We start from the raw sequence: 11,692 nt of genomic DNA on the forward strand, positions 1-11,692 counted from the left end.
CTACTCTAATAACAAAGAGGCTTTAGTAATTAGGTTTTCATAAGAGACCAAACCAGGCATTAAAACTTAACTTTAGACTTGCATGTTATAGCGGCACTAGGATATTAGTACATAGCATGTGGTGTGAAAATTATATATCCTATAGTCCTATTATATCGGTCTAGCTGGGTTGAAAGCTGGATTTGATTACTTATTTAGCAATGCTGACTTCTCTTGGTGGATTAAGCACATCCAGTTACTAAAAAGTCAAATTATGATTCACACATTTACCATCGATTTTAACATTTGATTGTAGTGAACTTTGGCAAGCAGTATAGGGAGTCATCAGGCATGGGTTGTATCTGAACCATTTTGTGATAAATGGCAGGTCTTAGATGTGACAAAAGTTTCTGTTGCCTTGGGGCCATGGAGTCTGTGAAGTATAGATAGAAAGAGAATTAAAAAGAAAAAGTGTCACTTTAACCTAGATGAAATGGAGTATTTAGGCCTAGCCAATGTTGGAAATTGGATGTGATTAATCACAAACTACCCAATCAAACCTAATGTAGGCTATAACAGCTTATTAACAATGCTAACTTATAAGAATCAATTATGTAATAATTTGACTATCAATTTTAATGTGGTTCCACGCTTGGTGGCTGACCAGCTACCACCTCGTATATGCACGTTTTGCCAGATGCCACAGATTCCTTTCTTTACAATCTTAGATGGTTTTTAATTGGTTTCCAGCTGGTGCAAGAATATTATCCTATTGTGAAGACCTCAGGTTAGCTATGAAAAATATAAATTGGTTAAAAATTTGTTATTTTGGTTGTAATCAACTTTGACCAAGCAGTATGGGGATTCACATGGTATAGGTTGTATCTGAGCCATATATGAATCATGTGATAGTTGGGCAGGTCATAAAAGTGGTACCTACTGTAGATTGTTTCTGTTGTCCTGGGGTCGCTGTAGTCTTGAAATAGGGATTGAATGAGAAGTAAGATAAAGAATAGTTGTGGCTAGGATGAAATGGAGTGGTAGCGAGACAAATGGTAAATAAAACTTTCCCATGAGTTAAGAGAATAGTATAGACATGCAAATGGTCTACAATGGCTGTACAATGCTTTGGGAATACGTATAGAAACTGTCAAAGTAAATGGTAGCGATTTCCTAAAGGTGTGATTACAGAATATGTATTATGATTCATGACTACGTAATTGGACACTATTACATGAATTTTTTTTTAAACGATCAAATTTTCTACCGTAATGCAAATCCAACAGTTTAGTGTTTTCTTGAGTCATAATTAAACTGATGGGTTTATGTTTACAACAAGCACAAATCCAAACATAAGTAAGACCAGTCTGTGGATGACTTGGTAAACCATGATGCAGTGCAACTGGTGTCTTCAGTGATCTCAGTGTAGGTTACAAATCAAACTCAGTCTTCACCTTAAATATGGTTCTGAAGTTAGATCTGGCATCATTGCCCTTAACTATAGCAATTAATGCCTAACTTTATACAGGAGGGGCCATTGAAGTAAGCCCGCGCTTTTGAAGGGATGATAGTTGCTTTCCATAAGTTTGAATTGAAACATAATGAGGACATAGTTTAAAACATGGTGAATGAATTTCACAGAATTCTTATCATAATTTTTAAAGTGTAAGGCACATGTAAAGAAATTTTCCCACAGAAGTGATAATGTATATGATAAGTATGGGAATTACTTTTTTTATATATAATAATCAAGAGTACAAAGTTCCATCTGTTGTTTTTATTTATTTATTTATTTTTTTTCTCATTTTAAATGTACAACTAATTGAATGATCTAATTTATATGTTCAACATTATGGGTGTGACAACATGTTTCACACTTTTCAGTTGGGTAACCTTCATGGAATGGGATACACAAGTTATTCAGTGTACAGCAACCCCTCAGTCATCCATTTTTTTCTTATCTGCATTTGCGTTTAACAGCATGCAACCGTCCTCCTAGGACCTAAGATATTACATATGTAATATGGATAAATGTCATAGTTTGAAAAAACTGCACTCTAATGGTTGGCAAACCTGTGTAGGCATGAAGTATTAATGACTGCTAAAAGACATAAGTAGGCTGAGAAGGCTTATTAGAGTGGATGAGAAGCCAGGGAAATAAATTCTGGGGTGTGGGTTAGTCGAAGGCTGGTCAGGGTTAGAAGGGAGCTGTTGGCAACGCTGCACATTGTTTTCTTTTTTTTTTTTTTTTGCCGTATTTGGATTGTGTCCCAATCCAGCAGACCATTGGCTATATTATTGTGGACATAGAAGAGATTACCTTATTCTAAAATAAGTTTTCTGAGATATTTTGGATTGTCTGAAAATGTAAAGCTGATTTGTTCATATGTGTACAAAACAAACAATCGGTGTTAACATTAGGATAAGTATGTTGTGAAGTATTGACATGATTGTAATGAAAAATGTTGCAGATTTTCCTTTTTCTTACTACTTCCATTGGCCACCTCTTTTGAGTATCCATTTCCTTTGCAATACTCCAGTATGCTAATCTAGTGTTGCCTTTCTTGGCCATCATTACTAACTGTACTTATCTCACCACATCTCCAGGTACAGCCTCATTTATAGTTCATCAATTCACTTATAGTATTGTGTATTGCTCTTCCTTTCTGAGTACTATTCATATTACATTTATAGGCATCACCTTTACTTTCCATGTTTCTAATCCTATCTTTAAGAATAACATTGCAAATCCTAATTTTCACACTTGTTTGAGTATAATTTGAAACAATTTGGTGTGTAAGTTTGATTTTCTGGTAGATGTTATTTCATGATCACCTCTACAGGCTTAGTTGTGTAATATTTGCCCCCTTACTTTCCCTTCCCGTGTTACAAGAGGGTTCATACTGTACTGAAAAAAGTAGACAAGTTTAATACATGAATGTATCTCATAGTACATACTATTTTATTTCCCAGAATTTGTGTTGCTGTAGTACATAATATGAAGAAGATGCAGTACTTGCATCAAAATAAAATTTTTTGTTTCATCCACAAACATCAGATGTTTTTTCTCTTTCAGTTGCCATGTCGGACAGGCCCACAGACACAACATTCAAGATTTAATGTAGAGCAAAATAAGGAATGCCTAATCCAAATCAGTCGATATAAATTTAATCTTGTTATTTCTGGGCTGCACAAAATTCTTCAGAAAGTTAATGATATGGTAAGGTGGCAATTTTAAATGTGTTTTGAGCATAACTTATATTTCATATTTTGGCTACTGTATTTTTGTGTCTATCTGTGTGTTAAGATTTCATTAATTACATACTCATCATTCCCAGTTTGTTACTTTTTTCCAGCGATCACACGGCCCTGACTTAGAAAAAAATTATTATGAGTCGCTATTAATAGTGCTTGATACGTTAGAAAAATGTCTCTCATCACAACCAAAGGATACTACAAGAGATGAAGCTATGAATGTGAAGCTTCTACTTAGGGAAACCTGCCAGTTTATTGGTATGTACTTGTACTTTTATTTTTGTCGAAGGATTTTGGAAAAGCAAATGGTAGACTAGAAGATTTTGTTAAGGTTTATGCACTTCTCTCTTGTTTTATGTGAAACTTGCAATGCCAAGCCTAGGATATACTTTTATAGTCTAGTCAATTTGTCATAACTTCATGTTTATATAGTATTTGCTATAATGTAGAAAACCAGGAACTGTTAGTATATACTAGTGTTCAAGTTTACAAAATCCCAAGAAACAGCCTTTTGATTACATTTTGCCATAAAATAATTAGAGATGTTCTTTCATGCTTTGCAATTATATTTTTCCATCTGTTCATAGCTATATCAAAGTCGTGACAAAAACGTTATCTGTGAATTAAAAATGCATTATGAAATATCCAAGGAATTTGTTGGTCCCTCATAAAAGGAGGAAAATAGGCGTATGGTAGAAGTAATGTGACAGACAGGAAGGAATAGAATAGTAGTTTTGTCGTAATTTAATTACATTTTATTTATTTATGTATTCCAATTTATTGCTAAACTGAACCTATTATAATAATTTATTTTCATACAATCAACTTACTGTCAGATATATACATAGCTAAGACTCCATCGTCCCCGACAGAAATTCAAATTTCGCGCCACTCGCTACAGGTAGGTCAGGTGATCTACCGGCCTGCCCTGGGCGGCAGGACTAGGAACCATTCCTGTTTTCTATCATATTTTCTCTGTCACCGGTGGTATCAACATTGTTGTCACTACCTTCTGACTTAGATTCTTATTTCAACCTTTTGATCATCGTTTCTCGGCTTTTTGGTGACGTATCTGGATCGTGGTTTTTGGCATTCGCTACTGTGGACTGAATTTGGACTTGCTTTTTGATTTTTCTCAGTATGTCTTACTCAAATGTGAGTGTGAGAATGTGTGTGAATGTAGGCTGCAAGGTGAGGATACCAAAGGCTTCGGTTGATCCTCACACTGTATGTCGCAAATGTAGGGGGTTTGAATGTTCTTCTACTAATACCTGTCATGAATGTGAGGGGTTGAATGCAGAAAAATGGAAGACTAACTTCTTATTTGAGGAAGTTAGAGAGGGATAGAGTTAGACGTTTGAAGAGTGTAAGTACAAGGCCTTATTGAGCCTTTTATTGACCCTATCTCTAACCTTAATGATTTTAATTCTCCCTCTGTGTTGAATCATTCACAAGCTTTACTTTCAGAATCGGCCTCTGAAATCGCCGATCTGAAGGCTACTATCTCTAAGATGAAGTCCAAAATGGCGGTCTTACAAGGTAAGGATAGTGAAAGTGAAGTGTTTGGTGAAGTGAGTGCTCCCAGTGTTGTGGAGGGGGCGTTTGATCGTCTCTGCGACGCTCCCAGGCCTAGACCGCTTCAAAGCTCCCATGCCCAGAGGAGAAGGAAAGTCGAAAGCCTTAAGGAGGTCGTGGGGAATCCCCAACGGTCAGACGTCCCTTCAGCAGGCTCTGTTTCGCTTCAGGCTGCTCAGGACCGCTTTAGAAAAAGCGTCCTGCGAGTGTTTCTCTTCTTCTCCCTCTCCTTTACCTAAACGAGGGTGGAAGGATTCGGACCTTTCCAGGCCACTGAAAAGGCATTATAGAGAACCTGATTTGAATTCGAGCCCGGAGCGCTTCTCAGATGAAGCTCCCTCTTCAATCAAAAAGGCGAAGGTTGCGTCAACGTCTCCCTACATGGATGTAGCGGATCTATCGCCTTCGAATTCTCCTTCTCCTCCCATTGAAGAAGACGTGGGAGAAGCTTCAAGGAAAATTCTTCTTGCTGTCCAAGAACAGCTAGCCTCATTGGTGGTGGGAGTTTTGGCTAGAAATCCTCCTCGTAAGAAGGACGTTTCTCTTCCGATCAAGAAGTCTCGTCCTCTCTCTCCTGCCAAACGCGAGGCGTCTTTCTGACATGAAGATTTGTCTTCCAAACATGTTGAAGAAGTTTTTCTGTCTAGATCGAGATCGAGAGAGGCATATACCAGACACGAAGTGCAAGACATGATGCCAGCTAGATATGAGGCGTCTTCCAGGCGCGAGGCGTCATTCAGAGGCATGGAATCAGCCAGACGCGAGACTCCAGCCAGGACTCATTCCGGACGTGAAGCGTCATCTAAGCGCGAGGCGCCAGCCAGGACGCCAGTTGAGTGCGAGACGTCATCCAGACGTGAGGAGTCAGCCAAGCGCGAGGCGTCAGCCAGGACGCTCGGCGGACGAGAGGCGTCATCCAAGCGCGAGGCGTCATCCTTTTATGAGGAGACGCCTAAGCGTGTGGCGCCAGCCAAGCGGGAAGCTTCTCACAAAGCTCAAACTTTGAAGAGGAGAGATTATCACTCCCTTAGTTCCTCTCCTATCAGGAGTTTGTCTCCCCCAGAGGAAAGACGTCCTGATTTTTCGACGGAATCTCCTCTAGACCCCGAGTTGGAGGAGAACTCAGAAGACGAGAATCGTGGAAGAGAAGGACTGTCAAGCTACAAAGTCTTGACAGCCCTGCTTCTTGAAGAATATGGAGACGCTTTAACCCCTGCCGGTCCTCCTCCTCCACGCTCTCTGTTTTCGAGCGCAAAGAGGGCTCTTCAGTCTTTGAATTCGTGGATGGATTTCGAAGAAGGAGCTGGTCAGGACGGTTTTCTGCATGCCCCCAGCGAGACTCGCTGGAAAACGGGGCATTTGGTATCAGACGGGAGAGAATATGGGCCTTTCTCTTCTGTCTTCAGCTGAAGCGGACTTTTCGACGTTAGTCGATGCGTCAAGAAGACAAGGATTGAACTCTGCCCGTGTGACTTGGGGCATTTCAGAACTGGATCATCTCCTCAAGGGACTCTTCCATGTATTGGAAGTTTTCAACTTCTTAGATTGGTCCTTTGGGGTGATGTCCAAGAAGGCCCATGATTCAGAAGGACTCGACCCAGAAGTTCTCCTTTGTATACTGTCGTGTATTGACAAGGCGGTATAAGATGGCTCTTTAGAAATCTCCTCTTTATTTGGAGCGGGACTTCTTAAGAAGAGGACAGTCTTCAGTGCTTTTTTGACTAAAGCGGTCTCCCACTCTCAAAGAGCAGCACTGTTGTACTCTCCCTTATCGGACTTTTTGTTTCCTTCTCAGTTAGTGAAAGACATTTCCCGATCATTAATTGAGAAGGCGACTCAAGACCTTCTTACCCAGTTCTCAAGGAAGAAGAGTCCTGCAACTGCGGTGGAAAAGAAAGGACCGAGTACGTCGGTTCAGCCCTTTCGAGGAGGCCCTACCTCCAGAGCACCCTCAAGAAGGAAGGCTCCTGAGAAGAGAGGTAGGTGTGCCTTCCGTCCCTTTAAAAAGGGTAAATGATGCTTCTCTCCTCCAAACACCAGTAGGTGCCAGGCTCTTAGAATTTGCGGAAGCCTGGGCACGTATAGGCACGGACGCCTCATATTTGTCCATGATAAGGAAAGGATACCTTATACCTTTCCATGACAGTCCTCCCCTAACGTCAACTCTGCGGGAACTGTCAGCCAAATACAGGGATCCTGTACTGAGGGATACTCTTCGACTAATGGTGGATCAGATGTGGGACAAGAGAGCGATAGAACTAGTATTGGATCAAAACTCCCAGGGGTTTTACAATCGCCTTTTTCTGGTTGCAAAGGCCTCGGGGGGATGGAGACCAGTACTGGACGTCAGCGCTCTGAACAAATTTGTTCAGAAGGAGAAGTTCTCCATGGAGACTTTGGCCTCAGTCCTTTCAGCTTTACGCCAAGGAGATTGGATGGTGTCTCTGGATCTCCAGGACGCCTATTTCCACATACCGATTCACCCTTCGTCGAAGAAGTACCTCCGTTTTATGGCGGAGGGAAGGATCTTTCAGTTCAGGGCCTTGTGTTTCGGCCTGTCCACAGCTCCTCAGGTCTTCACAAGCCTGATGAAGATTGTGGCAAGGTTTCTTCACCTAAAAGGGGTGAATATCTCTCTGTATCTGGACGACTGGCTCATCAGGGCCAGATCAGAGAGACAGTGTTTGGAGGACCTTATTCTGACCATGAACTTGATCAAGTCGTTGGGATTACTCGTGAACCTCGAGAAGTCGCAGCTGACCCCCAGACAGAACTTAGTCTATCTGGGGATTCAGATGGATTCTCAGGGTTTTCGAGTATTTCCTTCGCAAGAGAGACTCGCGAGAGGCTTGGAGAAAGTCTCTCTTTTCTTAAAGGAAAGAACGGACGTCGGCAAGGGAATGGTTAAGCCTTCTGGGAACCCTTTCCTCGCTCGAACAGTTCTTTCCTCTAGGAAGACTGCATATTCGTCCACTTCAATTCTTTCTCAAGAGGTCTTGGAGTTGGAAGACAGGAAATCTAGCAGACGCCTTTCCCATTCCAGTGGAGATGAAGCCGCACTTGGAATGGTGGTTGCCCCCATTTGAAGGAGAACAAGGGAATCTCCTGAAGGTTCAGAACCCAAACCTAGTGTTATACTCCGACGCGTCGGAGAAAGGTTGGAGAGCAACTTTAGGCCCTAGAGTAGGTGTCCGCATCCTGGGCAGCAGCGCAGGTGTCCTGGCACATAAACTGCAAGGAGCTCTTTGCCATACATCTGGCTCTAAAGAGACTAAAACCTTTGGTATCGAACCAAGTTGTTCAAGTAAATATGGACAATACCACAACGTTGGCCTACATTCGGAAACAAGGAGGGACCCACTCCTTGTTCCTTTACGAAATGGCAAGAGACCTACTGCTTTGGACTTCCCAGAGGAATATCTCCCTGCTTACGAGATCTATTCAGGGAGTAAGAAATGTAAGGGCGGACAGGCTCAGCAGGAGGAACCATGTCCTTCACACAGAGTGGACCCTCCACTCAGAAGTGTGTCAGAGTCTCTGGTCTCTTTGGGGGACTCCCCATGTGGATCTCTTCGCCACATTCCTTTCCAAAAGACTGGAGGTATTTTGTTCGGTGGTAGAAGATCCCAGAGCTCTGATGGTAGACGCCTTCCTACTAGACTGGTCTCACGTAGACGTCTACGCTTTTCCTCCGTTCAAGATCCTGGGACTAGTTCTGAAGAAATTTGTGGCTTCAGAAGGAACACGGATGACTCTGATAGCCCCCTTTTGGCCAGCACAAGACTGATTCACAGAGGTGGTGGAGTGGACAGTAGATTTTCCCAGATCCCTCCCAAGAAGGACGGATCTTCTCAAACAACCACACTTCCAGAGGTATCATCAAAACCTCCCCGCTCTCGCTCTGACTGCCTTTCGACTATCGAAAGACTTGTCAGAGCGAGAGGGTTTTCTCGCAAAGTTGCAAGCGTGATTGCGAGAGCCCGCAGAGCTTCCACTAGACGAGTAAATCAGGTCTAAGTGGGAAGTTTTTTAGAAGGTGGTGTAATAGTCCTAATAGAAGCTTGTCCTCCTCCTCCACTACCTCATGTGACGGTAAATCGCTGATTTCTTAATTATTCTTGAGGGAAGATTCGCATCTATCGGTACCCACAATAAAGGGTTACAGAAGTATGCTTTCTGCAGTCTTCAGGAATAGAGGACTAGATCTAACAGAGAATAAGGATCGCCACGGTCTCATAAGATCCTTTGAGACTACGAAGTCGTCGGGGCCAGCTCCTCCTAGCTGGAACCTTAATGTAGTTTTAAAATTCCTTTCCTCTGATAAGTTCGAACCTCCTCATCTGGCATCTTTTCGAGACCTGACTAGAAAATGTTTGTTCCTATTAGCTTTAACCACAGCAAAAAGAGTTAGTGAACTGCATGCTCTAGAGGATAAAGTAGGATTTAAGGGGGACTCGGCCATTTGCTCGTTTAAAGCTTTATTTCTGGCTAAAAACGAGAATCCCTCGAATCCCTGGCCTAGGACCTTCGAGGTTAAAGGTTTATCGAGTCTCGGCGGGAGAGAGGCAGAAAGATCTCTTTGTCCTGTAAGAGCTCTGAAATTCTATCTTCAGAGAAAACAACAGATGGGGGGCTCTAGACATGGTCTTTGGTGCGCGGTAAAAGACCCCACAAGACTGATGTCCAAGAATGCTCTATCGTTCTTTGTTAGAACTGTCATTACAGATGCGCATAAGATCTGTCCTGACGACGCTTTTCGACTTCTAAAGGTGAAAGCTCATGAAGTAAGAGCAGTAGCGACATCTCTCTCGTTTCATAAAAATATGTCACTAAAGAACATCTTGGAAGCGACATTTTGGAGATGCAACTCAGTATTTGCATCTCACTACTTGAGAGATGTTCGTGTAAGGTATAAGAATTGTTTTTCTATAGGTCCTTTCGTGTCAGCGAATACGATACTGGGTACAGGAGCTAACACCAATCCTTAATTTATACTTACAGTCTATTAGATATGTTCTAGACTTTCTGCTGACAAAGTGCAGACGTCGCACTGGCGGTCAGTCACTATTTTTGTTCAGTAAGTAACTCTTTGTGATATCTTATTAGATTAGTATAATTTTTTTTTTTTTTTTGAAAATTATGTGTGTGTGCGTAATGTGTTTTTGAGTTATGGTTGTTGTGAAGAGTTTGGGGATAACTCGTAACAATTTTTAATACTAACACGGTGGTTAGGATCAGGTGGTCGGGATTGGTTGTGTGCTCCATCATAAGGTGTATTGTCATATAAGTGGAGCAGCACCCATTGACAAAGTCCTTTCAGGCTCTGCCGAGTAAGCGGATAAGACCCATCGGCAGACCCACAAGAACTCTTTGGCCATAGATCATATATCTCGCTAAAGTTTCTTGAGGTGAGCAGACTCCTGGGCAGCACCCACGAAGTCTACCACCTATCAGGTAGGAACCAAGTTTTATTTTATACCTACAACATATGTTGTTTACCTGTCTATTCCATAAGTAGCTGTCTCTTTCCCTCCACAAGGGTGCCTATCCGCTTATGTATATCTCTGACAGGTAAGTTGATTGTATGAAAATGATATTGTTATGATACAATAAAGTTTCATACATACTTACCTGGCAGATATATACCCAGCCTCCCCGCAGGAGACAGGTGGAAGAGAGAAAATATAATAGAAAACGGGAATGGTTCCTAGTCCTGCCGCCCAGGGCAGGCCGGTAGATCACCTGACCTACCTGTAGCGAGTGGCGCGAAATTTGAATTTCTGTCGGGGACGATGGAGTCTTAGCTATGTATATATCTGCCAGGTAAGTATGTATGAAACTTTATTGTATCATAACAATATAATTTTTTCACACATTTTTTTAATAATTTATACCTTCTTTGTAATTCATAGCATCATTTTACTTCAACAGATCCGCCAAATGACCATCCAATGGTCGTGCAGCTGAAAAACCTTGCGTCGAAGGTTTTATTTGCACTCAGCTTAAATAATTTCTTAACTGTCTTCAATAGAATATCGGCTAGGTAAGTATAATTTAAGTCTAGTATTTACAATTGTTTAGTTCACACATGCTCACATCCCCTAAATACTGGTGAGCAAAGATGTTTTGTCCACCTCTTATCAATTGGTCCTGATTAGTGGGGAAAGGTGTTACCTTTGTTTTTCAAGTTTTGAATTTGTAAACTCTGATTTCCGGTTATATATTTTATCATCTGAATTGAGCAATCATTAAAATGCAAGCCAAAAAGACCGTCAGTCAACAATGCCAGATTTTAAAAAAATTCAAGTGCTTATGTGTTTAAATGTATAAGGCAGATGAGCAATGAAAGAGAAAAATCAACACAAATACTGGTCAATAAATACATTCACAAAAGGAATGCAGGCCAGAAAGGACATTAAAAAAATACAAATTAATGAAAGTAGAGAATTCAAGGAATAACATCATGCAAGTTGTCCTTTAGAGTAGTGTTACAGATTCTTTTAAACTTACAAGCTTTGGGAACAGTAACACAGGTAGCAAAACTATTCTACACCTTAAATTTAAATGAATTAAATACTTATGTTAGTGGATTGTGTAACAGTGGATATAATGTTTCATTAAATTGAATGTAAATTTGATATGTGCATCATAACATGATTTGACTAAAAGATTTTGAAGTTATTCCACAACCAAGTTACTAACCTTTGGAATTTCTGGGTTGTGATTTTTTTTCGACAAATTTCTGAGATTAGATAAATGGTTTTTGTAGCTGGAATATCTATTTTTCCCATCCTTGCTTTTACATATTACTTTTTATGTACTGTGCTTAGTTCATATATTGCTGTTATGTAGTTCCACATTAGCATATTGTACTTGAGTAAGT

The 11,692-nt window shown here is 41.0% G+C and overlaps 2 protein-coding genes across 3 annotated transcripts in view; one reads left to right on the top strand and one right to left on the bottom strand.

Moving 5' to 3' along the window:
• Positions 1-10,895, top strand: part of LOC135207113 (neurofibromin-like) — a 12,744-nt gene extending 1,849 nt beyond the window's left edge. Inside the window, exons 2-4 of one of the 2 annotated variants that reach the window (XM_064238713.1) lie at positions 3,056-3,199; positions 3,318-3,492; positions 10,741-10,895. In XM_064238713.1, coding sequence (XP_064094783.1) covers positions 3,056-3,199; positions 3,318-3,492; positions 10,741-10,856 — 435 coding nt within the window. In that variant the 3' untranslated portion in view covers positions 10,857-10,895. The remainder of the gene's footprint in view (positions 1-3,055; positions 3,200-3,317; positions 3,493-10,740) is intronic. The other variant, XM_064238714.1, reaches the window with a different exon arrangement.
• The window catches only part of LOC135207403 (RUS family member 1-like), a 146,487-nt gene that overhangs the window by 108,435 nt on the left and 26,360 nt on the right, over positions 1-11,692 (bottom strand). The gene's annotated exons all lie outside the window — the stretch shown is intronic.

Source organism: Macrobrachium nipponense, chromosome 32, assembly GCF_015104395.2.
Source record: "Macrobrachium nipponense isolate FS-2020 chromosome 32, ASM1510439v2, whole genome shotgun sequence".
In the NCBI taxonomy this organism is placed as follows: Eukaryota; Metazoa; Arthropoda; class Malacostraca; order Decapoda; family Palaemonidae; genus Macrobrachium; species Macrobrachium nipponense.